The sequence below is a fragment of the Brachyhypopomus gauderio genome, chromosome 6 (assembly GCF_052324685.1).
Source record: "Brachyhypopomus gauderio isolate BG-103 chromosome 6, BGAUD_0.2, whole genome shotgun sequence".
Classification (NCBI taxonomy): domain Eukaryota; kingdom Metazoa; phylum Chordata; class Actinopteri; order Gymnotiformes; family Hypopomidae; genus Brachyhypopomus; species Brachyhypopomus gauderio.
In genome coordinates this window covers 33856357-33880138 of record NC_135216.1, presented here as the reverse complement: position 1 = coordinate 33880138, position 23782 = coordinate 33856357, and the positions used below count along the sequence as shown (strand labels likewise).

Sequence of the window (23782 nt, the reverse complement as noted above, 5' to 3'; positions counted from 1 at the left end):
AACAGTCCGAGTTTCGAACGTAACATGGGCGTGGCTTCGGACTTGAGAAGAGGGTGGAGTTGGATGTGGGCGGGGTTGGATGTCCAACTCCGCCTTCCTGCAGGCTGCAGCGAGAGGCTTCTCGCTCTGGCTGTGCGCGAGGGCCTCGCGCCTCGTGCGCTGTCGATTCGCGAGGTCTATGGAGTCAAATTAGGGTCTTTAATGGTGACGAAAAAATAATAATATCGCAAATATAAGATTAGCATTTTGCATTTTATGTTCCTAATTTGTTTCTGCAATACTTTCCCTCTTTGCATTTCTTTCTTTTCTTTGCGTTTCACATTTTATGTTGCTGCTTTTTTTGCAATACTTTCTCCCTTTTGCGTTTCTTTCTTTTGTTTGCGTGTCACTGCTTTTCTTTGCGTCTCGCATTTTACGTTCATAATTTTTTTTTGCGCTTCTCTCTTTTCTTTGCTCCGGTTTTACCCTCTGTGTGGGGGCCGGGAAAGAGGCGTGGCCAAGAGCGAAAGGCGTGCTGTGAACGTTCAGCGTCATCAGTTGAACCGTCACACAGCGCGGCAATTTGGTTACTGGTATCATGGCAGACGGTCGCCCAGCTGGACCACAGGTATATGCGTGCAGACATAGACATCAGGTGCTAAAGCACCACCAACTCTACCCTTTATCAACGAAAGTGCCCTTTTAAAACTTCGTTTAAAAAATATATATTATTATTATTATTATTATTATTAACATTTTACTGAGGTCGGTTTGAAATGATCTTTTGAAAACCTGAGCGAATAAAAACAATGCCCTGAAATGCGCCACCACCTCGCACACACCCGACCTCTCTCTTCCTTTAACACCAGATGCGCTGCAGCAGTAGTTCAGTTCAGCGAGTGGAAGGAAGCTGAACTGACGCTGAACGTTCACAGCACGCCTTTCGCTCTTGGCCACGCCTCTTTCCCGGCCCCCACACAGAGGGTAAAACCGAAGCAAAGAAAAGAGAGAAGCGCAAAAAAAAATTATGAACATAAAATGCGAGACGCAAAGAAAAGCAGTGACGCGCAAACAAAAGTAAGAACCCACTGCGCAAAGATACGTTGAAACGACGTCTTTTCCAAGTCATTTTTGCACGTCGGATTTTGGTCCCCTGAAGGTGCAGACTGTGACGCCAGATGACGTCTTTTTTCCGACGTCTTCTGCACGTCGTGTATCGACGACCCCGGGACGTCCGGATAAGGGCCAATTCTAGTCCAAATGAAGTCTTGTGTAGGTCTTTTTTTGCGTAAAACGTTGACTCCTTTTAGACATCGTTTTTATAAGCCTACCAACAGCTATTTCTAAATAGAGCTGTAATATAGAAGGAAATGCTTTCTTAAAACACAATTTCCATGGGGATTCATAGTTTCTGTGCACAACTAGTGCCATTTTAGAAGGTAGCATTTTGTCCTGGTAAATTTTCCTAGCTTCCTTTTCGTCGCAGCAGATAACTGGAAACGTATACAAAAGTGTAATGGTTCAAATCTGCTGAGCCTAACGAACTTCGATGAACGGGAACAATAAACAGGTCCGCCACCTTCTGGCACCAGTTACACCCCACTGCACAAAGATACGTTGAAACGACGTCTTTTCCAAGTCATTTTTGCACGTCGGATTTTGGTCCCCTGAAGGTGCAGACTGTGACGCCAGATGACGTCTTTTTTCCGACGTCTTCTGCACGTCGTGTATCGACGACCCCGGGACGTCCGGATAAGGGCCAATTCTAGTCCAAATGAAGTCTTGTGTAGGTCTTTTTTTGCGTAAAACGTTGACTCCTTTTAGACATCGTTTTTATAAGCCTACCAACAGCTATTTCTAAATAGAGCTGTAATATAGAAGGAAATGCTTTCTTAAAACAATTTCCATGGGGATTCATAGTTTCTGTGCACAACTAGTGCCATTTTAGAAGGTAGCATTTTGTCCTGGTAAATTTTCCTAGCTTCCTTTTCGTCGCAGCAGATAACTGGAAATGTATACAAAAGTGTAAAGGTTCAAATCTGCTGAACCTAACGAACTTCAGAAAGATGAACGGGAACAATAAACAGGTCCGCCACCTTCTGGCACCAGTTACACACGTTACAATTGTAGGCTATATGCTTTACAAATAAATCACATGAATGGCATTTCCAATTTCTTTCCACCTTCATTTTTATTGATCACTGGCCAAAACGCCAACTTATAAAAGTAGTAATGTCTGTGGTAAATTCCATCCAATACGTGAGTAGCTAGCTAGCCTTTTGGCTAACGTTAAAACGTAACAAACCTTACAAAAATTCATTATAAAAGTACAAGGTAATGTGATTATATCTATTGATCTGTTACTACAACATATAAACATTTTAGGTTAACATTTTGAGGTTTGTTAAAGACCAGTCGTTAATGTTACCTTGAAATCGCCCGTAAATAACTGTAAAAAGTAACGGATTTCTTTTTAATTTAAACTCCTCTAAATGCGCGAGGCAACTCGCTCGAGCTTTTTATGTAGGCTCACTTTTGTATCATAGTCAATTGATTGTATTTAACATCATGCATTAATAGTTATACATAAATTACAATATTTTGATAATACATACATTTTCTTATACGTGTCTACATTAAATAATGTATAATAATATGGATATATTACAGTTCACAGGCTGCACCATTGAGGTTACATGGAGTTTTAGGTTGACGGAGTCGAGCAAAAGTGTTTATCGCCCAAAAGACAAGTTTTCTCATACCGCTTTACTCAACATTTATAAATGTTCATTAATATAAAAAAAACAAATATTATGTATCATGTACATTTCTGTACCCTTCTTAGACGTCTCCGTGACGTTGAAATTCCAACGTTCAAGTGTTTAACTGCATATCGACGTCCAAGTGGGGTCATAGTTAGACGTCCAAATAACGGACCTAGTTTGCACATCGAGTAGAAGTTCAGAATTGGTCTTGGACCGACGGACGCAATATAGACTTGATCTGCACGTCCATAAGACGTCTAATGTTTAGTGGGACACGTTACAATTGTATATGCTTTACAAATAAATCACATGAATGGCATGTCCAATTTCTTTCCACCTTCATTTTTATTGATCACTGACCAAAACGCCAACTTATAAAAGTAGTAATGTCTGTGGTAAATTCCATCCAATACGTGAGTAGCTAGCTAGCCTTTGGCTAACGTTAAAACATAACAAACCTTACAAAAATCCATTACAAAAGTACAAGGTAATGTGATTATATCTATTGATCTGTTACAACATATAAACATTTTAGGTTAACATTTTGAGGTTTGTGAAAGACCAGTTGTTAATGTTACCTTGAAATCGCCCGTAAATAACTGTAAAAAGTAACAGATTTCTTTTTAATTTAAACTCCTCTAAATGCGCGAGGCAACTCGCTCGAGCTTTTTATGTAGGCTCACTTTTGTATCATAGTCAATTGATTGTATTTAACATCATGCATTAATAGTTATACATAAATTACAATATTTTGATTGTAGGTGCTGGCCAAATTTATTTAGTAATCAGTCTCATAAAATTACCTACGAAATGGTGGGAGTTCAGACCGTGTTAAATTTACCCAAATTTTATATAAACTCATTTAACTAAGGTCGCCACTAATTGTGGTCAACTCCCGTAGCCCAAATTGTTTGATTAACAAACTATAAATCTGAAGGTTACAGTTCAAATAATAGTTCTGGCTTCAGGTTGTAACAGAGAAGCAACGACTCAAACGACAGTATTTAAACATAAAAACATTTATTGATCACAAAGCATAGTAATAAAAGCATAGCAAACAAAGGGGACAGGAGGGTTGGCTAGTGTGTGTGTGTGTGTGTGTAGGTATGCGGGTGTGTGTGTGTGGATGTGTATTCGAGTGCGCGCGGATGCGCGTGCGTGTATTCGAGTGCGCGCGGATGCGCGTGCGTGTCTTCGAGTGCGCGCGGATGCGCGTGCGTGTGTACGTGCGTATGGGGGAGGAGATCTTTGAGACAAAAGGGAAACTCGATGGCGCGAAACTTAAACCGAGTTCTCACTACAGCCACAGACAACGCAAATTTCCTCCAACTAAGACACGGTATCGTCGGTCACTATACAGCCCCAACGAGCGTATAGTGGGACACACGTTTAACAGTTATACGAAATAAAAGAATCAGTGTAAATAATCGAACAAGTTTAAACAGAATACCTATTTAAGCTTTGAACAGAATATCTCTTTAAGCCTTAAACAGAGTACGGTTTAACATGAACGTGATTATAAACACCACTGCAAACAAGCGTTCACAAAGCATCGATCTAAGCACACAGAAAGCAGTAAAACAAGATATTGTTCTAAGTCTGCCCAGATGCACAGTCTTACTTTGAGTTGTTCAGTCCGCGGCCCGCGCAGTAGGCCAGGTAGCCTCTTGAGGAGGACTCCTTCGTGCGCTTTCGTGAAGAAGGTTCCGCTGGATCGCGTTGCTCCGTCCAGGGGAAGCTGTGGTGGCCGTTCAATCGGCGGTCCCTCGATGGTCCGTTGCGTGGTGTCCCGGGGAAGTGGTCGCTGTCGACGTTAAGATGAACTCGCGGAGGTCCGGCCGTCGCGCGAATGTTCAAACCGTTCTTAATCGTCGGCTAGCTGAAGCGATTGGTTTTAGCGAACTCCGCAAAAGAAATAAAAGTAGCGAACTAGTTACTTCTTGCGTCGCGTGCTGCACAGGGTCCGAGTGCAGAACCAATATCGCTTTGTTCCCGAAGGTGTGCGCGCTCTTCGTCTCTAGGTAGCTACTTTGATGCAGCCAGGTAGAGAGAACGAACAAAGGGGGATCCCCCCTTTTAAAGGGGATTCGTCTGATGACGTAGTTCCACATCCGTCCTGACGTGGGCCATGCACCTAGGGGGAGCACCCCCCCCTTCCTTTGTCTGTGGAGGCATGGTACCTACATTCCCCCCTTGGTCTGATGGTGAAGTTGTAGAGCCCTCAGAGCACGCTGTTCACCTGTCATCCACAGCAGGCGCCGATTAGTGCGCGTCCACCTTGGTCCCCAGCGCCTTGTCAATGTCCATGCAGTGTCCTTTTCACTCCTGGGTCGGCTGACCTACATAATTCAAAACTGACAGCATCTGGACAGATCATAAAACATGACACTGGGCAGGAAGTGATGACTGACATCTGGGCAGAACATTTGGACTGTATCATCTGGGCAGAATATCTACTCTAACATCTGTGCAGATCACATGCAATATTGGGAGAAAATACACACCAAAGATAGAAAAAGAAAATAAACAATCAAAATATACAACAAACTATAAGCAACTAACTACACTAGGTAGTGTCGGTGTGGCCTCCTATCATTGAGATAAGGGTATGGGTTTTATATCTATACAAATGTGGAGAGGAACGGTCAGGGTTTACTGCCTTGTCAGGGTAGTTACCTTTAGAGGGGAAGGAAGAGGTGCCTCAAGTGGTTGAAGGCGAAGGTGTTGAGGAGTGTTAGTGAGTGAGTCAATTAGAGTGTTTAGAGCTTGGGTGTACCTCAGGAGCATCAGGCAGACGCCTGCAGTTATGAACCAATCGGTGAAGACAAGGCCAAAGACAGCTGTGTTAACCAGGTTCCACTGACCCACAGGTCTCCTTGCTATGGGGCTCAGCCAGGTTGTCTGGATCCCTGATTCGTCCAGGCTGACCTGCACTGTTTTAGTCCCTTCCAGCAGAAGCTGCTGTTGAAGGGCATCTCCTAGATGCAAACTATGGCCTCTAAAGACATCAACTAACTCAATTTCTGTTTCGTATCTTTTAGAACTGAGGTGGTACAGGACAGCATCATCTAAGTGTATAGTGGCCCCTGGTGGGACCCTAATGAGTACAGTCTGGTTTGGGAGCCTCATCCTCATAGCCATGTCCTGGCTTTCATACGTCATTACAACCTCATGCTGGGGGGTGTTGACAAGCCACCTGTCACCTGCTTTTTCTACTCTAGTTTCGGTAACATCATCCTGACTTGCCACACGGGCCTTGCACCTTTCATCTGTGGCTCCAGTCGCTGACTTTTTGATGCCTTCGACTATTTCAATGGGGTCAGAGTAAGGAGGTATCCTTCCCTCGCTCAGGCCAGTTACCGAGGAACTAACCTCATTCAGTGCATCCTGTAGGAACTGTTTAACCCTACTGAGCTCTACAAGTTCTGACTCAGCTACATGGTATAGATGATTAAAGGTCTGGGCGGTAGCGTTGAGTAAGATGATCATGCCCTGCAGTGCTTTTCCCGGTCCTCGCAGCTTTTGTTGATTAAGGTCTGTTGTCAGGACATCAGCTTCTTCAGAGGGTTGCTGCCGGATCTCCTCCTCAAACCCTGGGTAAGGTTCTTTGGGAAGGTCAGTGGTCAGCTCATTCACAGAAGGTTGGGTCTGACTACTATGCATGACTGCATACACAAGCATCTCGTTCCTCTTACTGAGATCAACTCGACAAATCGAGCCTGGCATCCTGTCTGGAATGATGGCTATCATTCTCGAAGGCAGGGTAAAGAACACATCGTCGTGAATCTGGGGTCCCTCAAGCAGCCTTGGCAACTCGCCAATCGCGGGGATGGACAGCTCAAAGTCATGGGATGTGCTGTCGATCAAATAGCCCAACGTTGTACGAGCAGGCACCTGGATAGTACAGTTAGTGAGATTCTGTACCAGAAGGTAAGCTGAACGACTGGTCAACTCAAGGAGAGGAGTTCCACATGTGGTGAGGTTCAGCTCAAGGAACCACGGTGCGGGATGAAAGAAAGCCCCTGGGTAGTCAAACTTCTGTCTTCTCAAGACCATGAGTCGAAACGGAACGCTAGCCGACCTAGTTGGGACAGTCAAGTTCAACCCGTTTACCACCCGACATGCTTGGGGAATTGTTCTCCAGTCACAGTTGTATGTCTTGGTCCTGTCACTGACAGGCTTACAAACTGTGACTTGGGTCCGTAACTGCACATTGCAACAGTCAATCAGAGGAGCCAGCCTATCGAGCAGGTCTTGACTGATGAGCAGCTGTTCCGCGTCAAATTTAGAGGTTTTCTTCATCTCTGGGAGTTTGAACTCCAACCAAGCTCTCTGTTTGGTTGGGGCGTGGTCTTGCCTATAGCAGGTGATGCTAAGCTGATGGGGCTCAATGTTGAGGCATCTCCCCATGGCGAGTGAGGCCTGTCTCACGGTGGAGAATGTGTCGGTGCATATGAGGCTGATCTCCGATCCGGTGTCCAACAGCGTATTGAAACTTGGGTGATCTTCTAGGAGGACACTGGTATAGATGTGTTGGGCGCTGCCTTTCTGGACCAGGTCTCCCAGGAACTGCAGGAGTGGGGAGGAAGAAGCAGAAAGAATGGGTGAAGGTTGTTCCGCAGTTGGTGACCGTGCGTTCTCGCTTGATGGTCCCTTTCCCAGCCAATGAGATGGATCCGGGGTAGTGTTGAGGGTTCTCGGCCTAGTCATGCGACTGAGGGGCCTCCATCTTCACAAGAGCGTTTCTCACGGTCCTTGGTTGGCCGGTTGGTGTTCATGTCCTTCTCCTGGGACATCTTTGTGATTGCATCCTTGAGAAGCTGAAGCTCCATCCTTAATTCAGCAGTGTCTTGCGACTCTGTCTCTGGACTTCTGCCTCGGTCTCTGTGTTCTTGGCGTCGAGAGGTCCGATCGTGGTTGTCCCATCTGTTCTCTCTAGGTGATCGCTTAGGCTCATGGGAGGAGTAGTGGTTGCCACGGCTCTTCTGGGGTGCCCTTGACTGGTGTAGATCACCCCCCTTGGACTGTTTGTGTCCATCTCTCCAATCCCTTGGCTTTTTTTCCAAGTGGGAGCGATGAGACAGGCTAGCCCCATGGTGGACATGGTTACCATTTGGTACTTCCGCGTCCTCCAATTCTATGGGTTTACTTGCGGAGTTCTGCATGGCGAGTACTTGGGGATTCTCTTCTCTCTTATCCCCAGGTCGGACGATTGTCTCCCAGGCCATCTGTGCCATCTTCCGAATGTCACGCATGGATGGGTCACCTTGCCGGGTGAGGAGAGTCACGTGGGTGCGCACGCATGGATGCAGGTTGTGCAGGAAGAGTGACTTGAAGGCTCTGTCTTCTTCCAGTCCTGGGCCATTTCTTCCTTGGAAGTAGGCGTGTCTCAGGCGGGTGTAGAAGTCACGGGGATGTTCGTGGCGGCCATGCTTGATTTGGATGGCTGAAATGGTCGCAGAGGTCTCATCCGCAAACGGGGAGTATTCCTCTGCTAGAGCTTCACAGAGCAGATCAAAGTCATCACGGGTGTCGGCTGGCTGGGCCTCTATGAATGCATGGACCGATCTGGAAGTCGTCTTCCAGATTAATTTGACTTTCTCTCTGTGAGTGGAGTGAGGCAGGTCGAGAAGACAATGCCTTATCTCTCTGAGGTAGTCTTCAACGTTGTGGTCGCGCTTCTCTGGATCAAAGCGCTCAATGTCTTTGGCGAGGGCGTCCAGCTGCTTCAGGCGTGGGGCATCACTAGGTCTTGGTTCTCGGGCGAAGCTATAGTGATGTGGCTCGTACCTGCCACGCTGAGGAGGCTGGAGGATGCGTCCGTCATATCTGTCATGGTGCGGGGGCTCTTCTCTTTCCGGGGAGTAGTCATTAGGTCTGTAGTCTCTGTAGTCCTGGTAGGGAGGTCTGGAGTGCGCAGCTCTCCGCACCTCTAGGAGGCCCTTCCGCTGTTGGTCAGCAAAGCGAACTTGTTCCTGGTGCTGAGCATCAGAGCGGTAGGAGCAGCGAGTTGACTCTCGTCGTGGGGGTGAGAAGAAAAAGGGGGACATGGAGGAGGAGTAGTGCTGATGCGTAGTTCGGGGTCTCTCAGGCGCGTGGCGGGACGTGAGAACCCTGGAGGGGGTTCGGGGAGCCCGTATTGGGCGGAGCTCTTCAAGGTGTTCCTCCTCTGAGTCATAACCTGAAGTGTGGTGGCGTGGAGCAGTCCTTGATACTGCTGGCCGTGGCGGACTGAGGCGTAGGCTGGGTTGTCTGGTACCTCGTGAGTCCCAGCGAGATGGTATTGGCTCCAGGGGAGGCACGACATGGCCATCTCTGGGGTTCTGGGAGCGAAGGGACATCCTGCTGACTGCCTCCACTATGGACCTCACTTCCAGGTCGCTCTCACCTCCCGAGCCGGCATCCTCCTGCCTCTGTCGCGCACTGGTCAGGTCATCCACCTCCTCCTGCAGGGCATCTAGCTCCATCCTGGTTTTCTTGTGGAAGAGCAGGAATATTCGACCAATGGCCTCCTGAATGTTGACCTCAGAAGCTTGCTGGATAAAAGCCACCATTTCACCTATCTTCCTCTCACAGTCCTCCCTGGAATATTGCTGGATGCTGTTCTCCTCTTCTTCAGGCAGCCGGATGAGTTGGCTGATCAGGTTGGGAAGGGAGATGTGAGGGGGTTGCTGGGGTTGCTCCCCAGAGTTGCGTCGGGATGCTGATGCTGTGCTCATTCTCAGGCCTATGACTAGGGCTCAGTTCTCCTAGGGGCAAGCAGGCTATGCACTGTACTCAACGTGTATAGGACCAGCACTAAGCCTTGACTGGGTCAAACGACAACAAGCATGTACTCAAAAGGAATCTGAAGCTAGCAGCAAACCTTGAATCTATCAGATGGGGACCAGCAATGTACTCAAACGGTGTAGGACGTTAGCACCAAGCCTTGAATGTCTCAAATAGGAACCATAAGCAGTGTATTAAAAGGGAATATGAAGCTAGCACCAAACCTTGACTATATCAAATAGGGCAACAAGCGAGGAGCAGCAACTTCTGCAAACCCAATGTACTGGAGCGGCTAAGGGATCTATTCTAGTTGCGGCAAGGGTGGACTACAGTTAGCACACACGCTAGCTACCTCCAGTGATGTGTACCAGCATTAAACTCTATTCAACAGGGGCAAGCAACCGAACTTTCAGTTAGGTGAAAAGGCTACTCTGAATTCAATCAACATCAGTATATCAAAACATCAATGCTTATCAATATAACTTAGTTAATTCATTACCAGTCAATGGTTACTGAATAACAACACCCCAGATGTGATCAACAAAAGTCCTAATTAATAAGATTCGACAGTAAAAGGTGGTTGCTCATTAATTAGCACTGATCAAATTAGAGAAGTATGGTTAGTTGTTATTCTTAGAGAAAATGTGATGTATTTATGTGTTGAAATTACATCTAGTGTTATCCGGTATGGATGAGTGTATATGAAACAAAACCTTTGTTTTTAGATTTTGGCGCCACCTAGTGGCGGGATGGGTGTATATACCTTTAACTATGCGGTTGTTACTGCGCAGTCGTTGTCGCGGTTACAACTGAAGCCAAGCAACTATCCCTCATGCGGCGCACCAATTATGTAGGTGCTGGCCAAATTTATTTAGTAATCAGTCTCATAAAATTACCTACGAAATGGTGGGAGTTCAGACCATGTTAAATTTACCCAAATTTTATATAAACTCATTTAACTAAGGTCGCCACTAATTGTGGTCAACTCCCGTAGCCCAAATTGTTTGATTAACAAACTATAAATCTGAAGGTTACAGTTCAAATAATAGTTCTGGCTTCAGGTTGTAACAGAGAAGCAACGACTCAAACGACAGTATTTAAACATAAAAACATTTATTGATCACAAAGCATAGTAATAAAAGCATAGCAAACAAAGGGGACAGGAGGGTTGGCTAGTGTGTGTGTGTGTGTGTGTAGGTATGCGGGTGTGTGTGTGTGGATGTGTATTCGAGTGCGCGCGGATGCGCGTGCGTGTATTCGAGTGCGCGCGGATGCGCGTGCGTGTCTTCGAGTGCGCGCGGATGCGCGTGCGTGTGTACGTGCGTATGGGGGAGGAGATCTTTGAGACAAAAGGGAAACTCGATGGCGCGAAACTTAAACCGAGTTCTCACTACAGCCACAGACAACGCAAATTTCCTCCAACTAAGACACGGTATCGTCGGTCACTATACAGCCCCAACGAGCGTATAGTGGGACACACGTTTAACAGTTATACGAAATAAAAGAATCAGTGTAAATAATCGAACAAGTTTAAACAGAATACCTATTTAAGCTTTGAACAGAATATCTCTTTAAGCCTTAAACAGAGTACGGTTTAACATGAACGTGATTATAAACACCACTGCAAACAAGCGTTCACAAAGCATCGATCTAAGCACACAGAAAGCAGTAAAACAAGATATTGTTCTAAGTCTGCCCAGATGCACAGTCTTACTTTGAGTTGTTCAGTCCGCGGCCCGCGCAGTAGGCCAGGTAGCCTCTTGAGGAGGACTCCTTCGTGCGCTTTCGTGAAGAAGGTTCCGCTGGATCGCGTTGCTCCGTCCAGGGGAAGCTGTGGTGGCCGTTCAATCGGCGGTCCCTCGATGGTCCGTTGCGTGGTGTCCCGGGGAAGTGGTCGCTGTCGACGTTAAGATGAACTCGCGGAGGTCCGGCCGTCGCGCGAATGTTCAAACCGTTCTTAATCGTCGGCTAGCTGAAGCGATTGGTTTTAGCGAACTCCGCAAAAGAAATAAAAGTAGCGAACTAGTTACTTCTTGCGTCGCGTGCTGCACAGGGTCCGAGTGCAGAACCAATATCGCTTTGTTCCCGAAGGTGTGCGCGCTCTTCGTCTCTAGGTAGCTACTTTGATGCAGCCAGGTAGAGAGAACGAACAAAGGGGGATCCCCCCTTTTAAAGGGGATTCGTCTGATGACGTAGTTCCACATCCGTCCTGACGTGGGCCATGCACCTAGGGGGAGCACCCCCCCCTTCCTTTGTCTGTGGAGGCATGGTACCTACATGATAATACATACATTTTCTTATATGTGTCTACATTAAATAATGTATAATAATATGGATTTATTACAGTTCACAAGCTGCACCTGTTACGGTGGGTCCGCCCAGACGCCGCCAGAGGACGCACACACACACACCTGCCTCTACCTACACGCCCACTCTAACGCTGCACACACCTCCTCACGCACGGTCACACCCTCGCTCCCAATCGCCCGAGTATTGACACCTGTTACTAATCAGCCTCGGGCTCTTTATATTCCAACAGGTCGCGCCGTCCAGTGCTGCGCATACTGCTTGCACCCCTCGCCTCGCAACGTGAGAGTCTCCCGTCGCCTCGCTGGTCTCTGCTCTACACTTCGTTCTTGCCTTTCTTACTTTCGTTAAACCTGTTGTTTTGTACTGCCTAGTGGCCTGAGTTCTTCTGTTTTATAATGGAGAATAAAACCCTCGAACCTCAGCCTCTGCCTCCTGCTGCCTCCAACCCCGCGTTACAGAATGCGCAGCCTATGGCAGCTGGGGCTGAGGAGCCGTCGCCACTAGAGATCCTTGCCATGCAGGGCAGGACCATCGGGAAACAGCAACAGGAAATACAGGAGCTGAAGAACCTAATGCAGGCCATGTCCAGCTGTTTGCAGGTCCTCTCCTCACAGGCGAGTGCTTCCTCCTCCCGTCCGGTCCAGGAGGAGAAAGTCCACCTGGCCCCTACGGAGGTGACCCGGATAAGTGCGGGGGGTTCCTCGTACAAGTTGAGCTATACTTCAAGTACCACTCTCACCTGTCCGAGTCGAAGAGGGTTGCGTACGTGATCACACGTTTGACCGGCAAAGCGCTGGAATGGGCAGCGGCGCTCCTGAATAGCGAATCACCGCTCCTTTCTACCTACGCCGGTTTCATCGCCGAACTCAAGGAGGTTTTCCACCACCCAAGACAGGGAAGGGCGTGTGGACAGAGCCTCCTCAGGATGCGGCAAGGCGGGCGGCCGGTATCGGAATACGCGCTAGAGTTCCGGACCCTGGCTGCCAGCACCGGATGGTGCGATGCTGCTCTAGTGGACGTGTTTGTGGCCAGCCTTAAGCCGGAGTTGCGTGCCGAGCTGGCATGCCGCCAGGAGGGCCAGTCTTTTAATCAGCTGGTTCGGCTGGCGGTGACCTACGACCGCTTGCTGCAGGAGAAGCGTCCGGTGTCCGGTTTCATGCCCAGCACACCCCCAGCACCCGCGCCTAAGGAACGAGAAGCCCCTGAGCCGATGCAGCTGGGAGAGACGACCGCAGCCAGAGAGACCACTCGCTCGGGCGGTGGTAGAGCTCGGGTGAGTAATTCCTTGACCGGCAGTTTGCTCTCCATTTCTGCATCGGTTTCTTATAAGGGTTGCTCTGTGGGGGTTTTCGCCCTAGTCGATTCCGGAGCGTCGGGCAACATAATGGAGCGGAGTTTGGCGGAGCGACTGCGGGTTCCCTTGAGAGAGTTGGAGATCCCGAGGCATGTGCAGGCGATGGACGGCCGGCCGGTGGGCGAGGGCACCATTCGTTATCGCACCTCTCCTATCCGCCCCACCATACAAGGTCATACTGAACACATATCATTTCACGTGCTGTCTAACCTGCGCTACCCAGTCACCCTAGGTCTCCCGTGGTTGCGTTTACACAATCCCCTCATTCGTTGGTCGTCAGGGCGTATTTTACGGTGGTTCACCTCACCCAGAGGTGTGCATCGTCGCGCCCCCACACGTCTCATGACCACTAGTATAGAGAGCCCTAATGTAGCCTCCCTCCAAGCGATCCCTGGGCAATACCGCCATCTGGCGGAGGTGTTCAGCGCCACCAGAGCAGCTCAGCTTCCTCCGCATCGCCCGTGGGACTGCACCATCACCCTCAAAGAAGGTACCACTCCACCCAAGGGCAGAGTCTACCCACTCTCTCAAGAGGAGGAGAAAGTCATGGGTCAGTACGTCAAGGAGGCTTTGGCGCAGGGCTACATCACGTCGTACACCTCGCCTGCCTCAGCCAGCGTCTTCTTTGTGAAGAAGAAGGACGGTGGGTTGAGGCCGTGCATGGATTATCGAGGACTCAATTCCCTCCTGGTGAATTACTCCTACCCACTTCCGCTCGTGCCATCGGCACTGGAGCAGTTGAGGGCAGCGAGGGTATTCACTAAGCTTGATCTACGCAGCGCCTATAACCTCATCCGCATCCGTGAGGGGGATGAGTGGAAAACGGCGTTTAGTACGTCCACGGGACACTACGAATACCGGGTCTTGCCGTACGGCTTGGCTTCGGCGCCGTCGTTTTTCCAGGCGTTTATAAATGAGGTCCTTAGGGAGTATCTGAACAGATGCGTCGTCGCTTATATCGATGACATCCTCATCTATTCGCCATCCCTGGACCAACATGTGCATGACGTACGCGCTGTCCTGGGCACTCTCTTGCGCAATAGGCTCTACTGCAAGCTTGAGAAGTGCGAGTTCCACCTATCGGAGGTGAGCTTCCTAGGCTACATCATTAGGCCGGGCTCCGTGCACATGCAACCTGGCAAGGTGGAGGCTGTGAAAGGATGGAAGGCGCCTCACACACGGCGCGAGCTCCAGCGTTTCCTGGGCTTCGCGAATTTCAAGGCTAAGGCGGACCGCAGAAGGAGTGAGGCTCCCGCCTACGAGGTGGGCGACAAGGTGTGGGTGTCTACCGGCGACGGTCGGCTGGGACCCAGGGGTAAGCTGGCGGATCGCTACACGGGTCCCTACGTCATCCAGCGGCGCGTTAACCCGGTGACGTATCGTTTGTGCCTGCCGGGGAACCGCAGGATCTCGAGGTCCTTCCACGTCTCGGCTCTAAAGCCGGTCCGACAGGGGCCTCTGAGTGAAGTGACTGGGTCCAGTCCGCCCCCCCCCCCCCTGCAGCTGGGTGACGGTCCTGCATACATAGTGCGGAGGCTGCTGGATTCGAGGCGCAGGGGCAGGCTCCTGCAGTACTTGGTCGACTGGGAGGGCTACGGTCCAGAGGAGCGGTCGTGGTTTCCGGCTTCCCGGGTGCTGAACCCCTCCTTGATCGCCTCCTTCCATCGGGAACATCCGCATCGTCCGGCTCCTCGCCGCCCGGGTCGTCCGAGGAAGCTTAGGCTGGAGGGGTCCTTGGGGGGGGGCTCTGTTACGGTGGGTCCGCCCAGACGCCGCCAGAGGACGCACACACACACACCTGCCTCTACCTACACGCCCACTCTAACGCTGCACACACCTCCTCACGCACGGTCACACCCTCGCTCCCAATCGCCCGAGTATTGACACCTGTTACTAATCAGCCTCGGGCTCTTTATATTCCAACAGGTCGCGCCGTCCAGTGCTGCGCATACTGCTTGCACCCCTCGCCTCGCAACGTGAGAGTCTCCCGTCGCCTCGCTGGTCTCTGCTCTACACTTCGTTCTTGCCTTTCTTACTTTCGTTAAACCTGTTGTTTTGTACTGCCTAGTGGCCTGAGTTCTTCTGTTTTATAATGGAGAATAAAACCCTCGAACCTCAGCCTCTGCCTCCTGCTGCCTCCAACCCCGCGTTACAGCACCATTGAGGTTACATGGAGTTTTAGGTTGACGGAGTCGAGCAAAAGTGTTTATCGCCCAAAAGACAAGTTTTCTCATACCGCTTTACTCAACATTTAGAAATGTTCATTAATATATAAAAAAACAAATATTATGTATCATGTACATTTCTGTACCCTTCTTAGACGTCTCCGTGACGTTGAAATTCCGACGTTCAAGTGTTTAACTGCATATCGACGTCCAAGTGGGGTCATAGTTAGACGTCCAAATAACGGACCTAGTTTGCACGTCGAGTAGAAGTCCAGAATTGGTCTTGGACAGATGGACGCAATATAGACTTGATCTGCACGTCCATAAGACGTCTAATGTTTAGTGGGAAACGCAAAAGGGAGAAAGTATTGCAAAAAAAAAAAAAAAAGGGTTGCGCGAGGTGGGCGGAGTCGCGCGCTACGGTCGCTCGTGAAAGTATAAACCAGGCTTTAAACCTAGCTTTAAAGCACTTCTACGGCACTTCCAAGGTCCATTTCAATATTTCCCCGCTGGCCGTAGTTTGCCCAGGTCTGCTGTATGATGAATATAAGCAGCTTGTGTGATTTCTTGGTATTGCAGTCTTATGGTATTAGTGAGATTGAACTTACTCTTGGTGAGAAAATGAAACTGGCATGAATAGAAGAATTTGTTAAAAGGTTATCAGTCAAAGTGTTGAATGTTGAAAGATATTGTTGTCTGTGTATATATAATGTAGGATTTGAACATGTGTTTCATATAGAAAGAGTGCAGTAATAATGTTATATTGTGTAAAATATATAAATATATGCAAAAACAAACTTTCATCTTCAAAACACATTTGTAAAAAAAAGTATAGATCAGATGTGTATTCAGTAGAATCAAATAAATGTAAACCTTTAACAATGAGTAACACACATTTTAATTACTAAAGTCATAATATCATACACCATTAAAATATAAAGTTCCTACAGGAAATTCCCTTGAGTCCCTTACATCATGTGTTTTTTTTTCATCATTTATTTTTTCATTTTCAATCATATCTAACTATGAACTAACAGAACTGGGCTCATATATGCCGTAAGTGTTACATTGATATGTTATATTCATGAGCTCTTTACAGATCAGATGCTGTACTGCATATCTGTCATTAATAGTCTGCAGTGTTACTGTGTGAGAGCTGCCAGTCTTTGGTGAGTCTCCCTCATGGTACTGATGAGTTGTGGTATGTCTTCAGTACACAGGAGCTCATTCCCTGTGACTTGTCCTGCTGCCTTCATCACTTCCTCCATCATCTTCATCACTGGTTCCTCAAGGATGACTCTGCGAGTTTGACACTCAACTACTCTGGTCTTCCCACTCAGGCCACTCAGGATGTGGACGACTCTTCTCACTTTCTCCTGAAACTCAGCTACACCCTCTTTCTTCTCCTTCACCTGCTGGATTTCTCCACGAATCTGCTCCACCTTATTATGTTTCTCTTTGATGTTGTGCTCTAACTCTGAAATTTTGGACTGGTAGTCAGACACTTTACTTTTGTATATTTCCACTTGGGCCTCAGACTTTCTCACCTCCTCTTTAGCCACTCTGATAGCTTCTAATGCTTGAGACATTTCTATTTCACCAGCAGTCACCATGACAGTCCCTAAACAGAGAGGCAATTGAATTAAAACTTCAACTCAGTGCTCACATCGAAACTGTAATCTTGTAAATAACTAAATGCTCATTCTATACAGTTTACTTAATAATTAGTGTGTTTCTTACCAGCAATTGATCCAATAAAAGGCACAAATGACAGTCCCCTCCCCACGTCTGTTACTATCTCAGCATCATGTTTCCTCTTCTCCTGATTGCGTTGAATTTCTTCAGCTGAACACAGATTGTGTCTGGCCTGCTCTAAAGCAACGTTACAGTCATTTAATAACTTTTCATTAGACCTCTGCTCTGTTCTCAAGTTGCTTAAAGTAGATTCTGTATCTCTTATTTGCTGTTCACATTTCCCTTCAACTTCTGTAAGTTCCTCAAGGTGTTCATCCAGACCCTTCAGTCCTGTACTGGCTGCCTGTTCTGACTCCTCCAGACTCTGCTGGGTCTCCACTATCTGCTGTCTGATGGAGGTGTAGTTGGAGCACTGTCCACTAATGGGATCTACATCTGCATCTATGAGGGACTCATAGACTCTGGTGATGGAGATGATGCCGTTCTTCAGAGGAATGATAACAGCCTCGGCTGTGTCCTTCAGCAAAGCCCTGTGGAGAAGCAGAAAAGACATATCAAACTATATTAATAGGTCATTATTTCTTCTGTGTAAATGCTTGGATGAGATCTTAAGTTGCCTGCTTACACAGATGAAGGGATGTGGGTCATCTTAACCTGATAGAAGAAGAAACATCATTTCTTATTCAAGCTGAGGGAATGTTTGCTTTCTTTTTCTTTCTCTCATTAGTTTGCCTTTATTCTGCATCTGCAGGCTACTCGCAAACTTTATAAAGGAAGATACCTTAAACTGCGTAGTTTACATGGATAGCAGTCAAGGTTTAATGTCCTTTTACGAAAAAAGTATCTGGTTCGCCAGTGAGCTTCTGGATAACCAAAGATTAAACAATGACCTGTGCTGAAGCGCACATTCATACTGTTAATTGATTCTCTCGCAACATTTAGCACCTCATGCAATTCTAGAGTATTTAATCAATAATATAGCAAATTTTATAAAAATAACTTTTCGCCTCACTTGTTTTGATCAGTCGTCCTCTTCTATGTCGCCAAATTGTGATAATTATATAAGTCTCTCTGCCGACGTCTTTTTATAGTATCTGGGTTGTAGGATCTGGTGGGAGGGGTCTTGGACTCGTGACGACAGTTTCAGTTTTTTTCAGTTCTGCAGATATCGACTCGTTCGCTGCAAATAGTGTGTATATCAAGGTAGGATATACACACTATTTGTAACTATTTGTAATTTGTAATCATACTGTAACTAATAGTTTAATGTGCACACATATGTGGAGTTTGACACACGCTCTATCCAGTGCGCTTTTCAGCTTCTCACTGAAGTTGCTGCAGACCGCTCAATCAAAATTACAATTCGTTTTTTTTTTGGTTTTGTGTTGTTTGTAAACAGGAAATCTCTCTTTCACTTTGCACGTCTGTGTTTATTTGTTTGTTTCTTTGTATGTTATAAAACTGAACAGTACAAGTTACATTATAGCTATTGTTGCATCATAGTCTAGAACTTTTAGGTGTCTGACGTTCCATACACGAACCACACTGATTACACTGGTGCAAGTGTTTTACTAAAACTATAAAATCACAAAAAATGAAATCTAGGACACATCCTTACTGAACTCAATTAGCCACAGACGTCTAGATCACCATTCATTTTTACATCTTTCTGTGTTGTGCTATTTTAGACTTAGTTTTGACAATAATAATGTTGTCATAAAATGTATGAAGAATAAGGTCTGGATAAATTGTTCTTAAACTGGTATATATTTTCCAGAATTGAAAAAAATTCATCTTTCAATCGTAGATACACAAAGTACATCATAAATTGCCTGTGTGATGAATGCCATGAATTTCTGTTTACTTGTTCATGGACTGATTGTGAGGGGAAAGTTCAGACTGATTCAGGCCTCTAGTTGGTTTCAAACTGAAAAAGAGCAGAGTAAAGATGTGAAGATCACAACATCACAACATCAGACAGAGAGAGATGTACAATACCACAGATCAGAATCACATTAATATATCACTAGGTTGTCACTATATGCTTAAAATTACACAGTATGTTTTTAGAATACACAAAACTTTGAATAAAAATACGTAAACAGAACTCCATAAACCATCATGAAATCATGTGTCCTGTAAAATGTGTTTTGAGGACACAGGCTTCAGGTATTTAGGACTGTGTATTAGTATTAAATAACAATGCTGAAAAAGCATTTGGGTTTCACTAGAATTTTTGTGTTCATAATGATAACATGGTAACAGTTTGTGTGTATCCGGTAAATATCGCCTTATGTTTTGTCAAAAACTTTCCTTTGTAGTTTTATTTCCTCTGTTCACCGGCGCAACATTGATGCTGCCCTCTGGTGGCTGTAAGGTAGCGATTGAACAACTAGATAAATGGTGAAACGCTGGGTCTTCATTTTCGTTTTGGTGCAGAAGGCGCCAAGAAAATCTTCTCTCAAGCATGCGCATTAGTTTCACCACTACCACTATTGCTCGCCCAACACAGTTTTTTACTTTGGACTTGACATGTTGACTGAGAACCATAATGCTCATTCACTGAACACAAAATATTAAGTTGAATGGTAAAAATGCAGCAGCTGATGGCACAACTCGTTTTTTGTTTTTGGAGTAACTATTTTTATGTTTCATGCTTTGTCCACATAAATTTTTATATTCACAGAACATAACCAAACAAAGATTTTTTACAGTGTGTGATGATACATGCAGCTGAGTTTTGAACCATTTGAAGTTTGTGTAATGATTTAAGAGGAAGACCAAAAATAGTAGAATTACATCCAAGCGGGAAGTGACAAGACGGTGAACCAGAAGAGCAGTGGTGTGAGAGGAAAGAGCAGGGCGCAGATAAGTGATGTTTCTGAGGTGAAAATAAACAGATGGAGTGATATCATTGATGTCTGATTGAAATGACACTTATTTATTATTATGAAATTTAATGGTGTGTGAGCTATCCCAATGGAGGACAATGGAGGTCTTCTCAAATCCAGAAGAATTAGAATAGAAAGAAGGCCAGAATCAGCTGCAGAGAGATCATTAGTGACGGATATCAGATTGAAATTTTTCGTGAAGATCATTGTGTGAAAGATGAGAATGAAGCTGAGCTGATACATCTAGTTGGTGTAGATCTAATGTGAAATGTGTAGTGTTACATTTCACATTAGTGGAGCATGTATAAATGCAACTACAAATGTTTATGTATCTCACACATTTTGGTTCTATTTTCTTTGGTAGTTCCTCTGTTGTGTGCATGTAAACATGGCTAGTTACTTTGAACACAAATGCACATGCTAAGGAGGGCTAGACTTTAGCAGTATGCTGTCAGGCAGCAGGGCTGGGCTGATCCCTCAGGCAAACTGCTGGTACTGAGCTCCTTCATGGTGGGGCTTTTCAGTGCATCTGAGGCATCTGTCAGGAAGAGAAGGTAAATGCTGTGAATGATGGATGTAGTACTGTGTAACACACGTGTGTCAGCCTTACAGAACATTAAATGGAGGACAGCGTAATATTGTGTGACATACACATGCACATATACATGCCTGAATTCATCAGGAAGCAGTAACAGTTGAAATATGCCATTAATTGATAACCATACCTATAAAGTTAGCAGCCACAAATGAAGTATTTAAGAGTATTCAATGTGCCTTACTTCATGCATATTAAACAGCAGAAACTTCTCAGAACTGTGTGAGGCCCAAACAGCTTCCAGTGTTTGGTTGTTCTCCCTCATGGTACTGATGAGCTGTAGTATGTCTTCAGTACACAGGAGCTCATTCCCTGTGACTTGTTCTGCTGCCTTCATCATGTCCTCCATCATCTTCATCACTGGTTCCTGGAGGATTAATCTGCGAGTGTCACACTCAACCACTCTGATCTTCCCAATCAGGTCACTCAGGAGGTGGACAGCTCTTCTCAGGTTCTTGTGGATCTCAGCTCCACTCTCTTTCTTCAGCTTAATTTTCTGCACCTTTTCACAGATCTGCTCCACAGATCTGCTCCACAGATTGTCGTGTTTCTGCTTGATGCTGAGTCCAGTCTGGGAAATCTGGGACTCATAGTCAGACACTTCTTTTTAGTTCTCTACCTGAGAGTCAGACATTCTCACCTCCTCTTCAGCCACTCGGACATCACTCGCAACTTGACTAATTTTTACTGAACCACCAATAAGTATACCAAGACCTGAATATAGAGGGAATAGTTTGAGTTTGTTACTTACTGTCAGGAACAGCACATGATCACCGTGTGATGCTAGTCACCTGCCGCTCATCGCCCCTCCCCTTTCGCAACTATTTAAGCTTCCTCCTCTCTCTTCCGGGTTGCGAAGTATTGTTGCCATGCCACATAGCCTACCAAGCGTTTTCTCAGTGTTACTGCTTTCCTGTGTACCGACCTCTGCTCTCCTCCTAGACCTCATCCCCTGCCTAGTCCCTTTGTACCTTCTGGCTTCTGTCTCACCGGCGTGACTCTGGACTTTCCTGACTATGATTACAGCACTCCTGCACCACACACCCTGAACAGAGTTACTCGCCTGTTTGGTCACTCTGTAATCGCTGTTTCAATAAAAGCGGCTATTATCCGCACTTGGATCCTTGTCTGCCTAATCAGTACGTTACACTTACATATACATACAAGGCTGACAGTGATCTTCTACATAATACTAGAGCTAAGTTACCTTTACATAGTTTAAGCCTAAACTACAGTGCTAAAAGTGAATCATTATTGCAACTAACTTTTAGTCTAGAGTTAATCTGGGTCTGTGCAACTTGCCTTAAATGGTCATTCTGGCTGCCTGTTCTGACTCCTCCAGACTCTGCTGGGTCTCCACTATCTGCTGTCTGATGGAGGTGTAGTTAGATTACCACCCACTAATGGGATCTACATCTGTATCTATGAGGGACTCGTAGACTCTGGTGATGGAGATGATGCCGTTCTTCAGAGGAATGATAACGGCCTCGGCTGTGTCCTTCATGACAACACTGCAGGGACAAACAACATGCACTTATTATTAATAAACAAGACAATGGACTAAATGTATCAAATATGTGATTGTTTTTATGTTATTTCCTGAAATATTAGGGCATTTCAGGTAAATATAGTTCCAATATGTTGGAAATGCTGCAGCTGGTTAGAACTGTTAAACTTAGATTATAGGAAGGGTAAATGGTGAACTCCTGTTTCCATAGCAATTAACTGTCATGGTACAGCCTGAGTCCTCCCTTCCACCATGTCTGTGTTTGTTTACGTCCGCCTGCGTGTTCTTACGCTCTGTGTGTGTTCGTCTCGGTTATTCGTTATTGTTTATGCTTGTGTGTGTTAGTCTGTGTCCCTGTCAGTTCTTGTCTGTTTCTTGTCCCACTACGTGTATTTGCATTTCCATGTGTTTGTATTGTTTGTAGTAATAAACTGTCTAAATAAAACAATTTTTACATTTATAAAATTTCTGGTTTACTTAGTAGTTGTGAAAATGAGTGGTTTTACAATAAGAATACAATAATAATAACAATAATAATAATCATCAGTACAAATAATACAATTATTACTACATTAATGGACAGAAATTACCATATTAGCACTTATCATAAATACACTTACAGAATGAATCAGAATTAGTCCACACTAACAATGTGAACATGGTATATCTGGCCACAAGGGGGCAGTAACACAGCATGAAATATTATGAATGATTACTTGTAGCGTCATTCTAAAATACAGCTAAACCCCAGTTACAGAAATGAAGAACATACACTACTCACAAAATGTATTGTTCAATTCATGGATCAAACACCTGTTGTGAATTTTGCCATTAAGCTACTGGTTAGAGAACAGCAAGTTGTGCAAACAGTACTAAAACACTGAACAGTTGGTCCTGTGCATTCAAACCTTTAGAAAAAGTCACATTCCGTTCACATGTAAAGGTCACAGTGCATTTTAGGTTCATCCTGAAATTTCACCCTAAGGCCAAATATTCAACAACTTTTTGTGAATAATCTATATGTTGATTACAGCACATTAAAGGTTTTAATGGTATGTGCTTTTCAAGCAGACACACTGCTTATTCTTCCTGCAGGATCAAATGTTAGTCTAGCAAAATAAACCTTACACCACTAAATATAATACCAGGCCTGAGTCAAGCATCCATCTTTATCCATCTTATAAGATGATGTCTTTTAAAATATATATCCTGTGATTGTCAGTGTAAACGTTCTTCATGGGAGAATGCTGGGTTTGTTCCTTCCAGAAGCCATGCTTGCCGTGCTAGGAGGTCTCCTGCTGGGGGCGCTGTGTGCGGCCTCGCACCACGTTGGCTGAGGGTTCCACCGTGTCCGAGAAAGGAATCACGTTCAGCCATGTGAATCAGACTCAGGCTGCAAGCAGGACCCGGCAGGCACAGAGGCCACGGTCCTCTCAAAGGACCAGACGTCGGACGGTCAGATCACAGCAGTGGACGGCGGGAACGACATTGTCTTCGAGCACAAAAAGCACAAAATCCAAGCCTAGAGAATTTAAGGCTTACAGTTTAAGTAAAAAGTTAACAAAAAAAGTTAACAGAGACAACCTGCTTCAGATCTATGTGCCTTATTCTCAGCATCTCTTTTATTGCTGCATCTATATTGTGGCGAAGTCAAGAAGGAGGTCGGATGCGGTTTGCTCATTTTTAGTTAGTTTATTCAGAAACCAACAGTGCATCCCCAACTGACACGCCAGAGACGGTGAGCCCGAACACA

At 45.9% G+C, this 23782-nt stretch overlaps 1 protein-coding gene across 1 annotated transcript; it reads right to left on the bottom strand.

Annotated features, from left to right (window-relative positions):
- Positions 1–16223: 16223 nt before the first annotated feature.
- LOC143517757 (uncharacterized) lies at positions 16224–18124 on the bottom strand. The gene is made up of 4 exons (XM_077010549.1): positions 18049–18124; positions 17662–17690; positions 17082–17566; positions 16224–16962 (listed from the first exon to the last, which is right to left on the bottom strand). The coding sequence occupies exons 2-4, from the start codon at positions 17682–17684 to the stop codon at positions 16484–16486; spliced, it is 987 nt and encodes a 328-aa protein (XP_076866664.1). The 5' UTR covers positions 17685–17690; positions 18049–18124; the 3' UTR covers positions 16224–16483.
- Positions 18125–23782: the final 5658 nt, after the last annotated feature.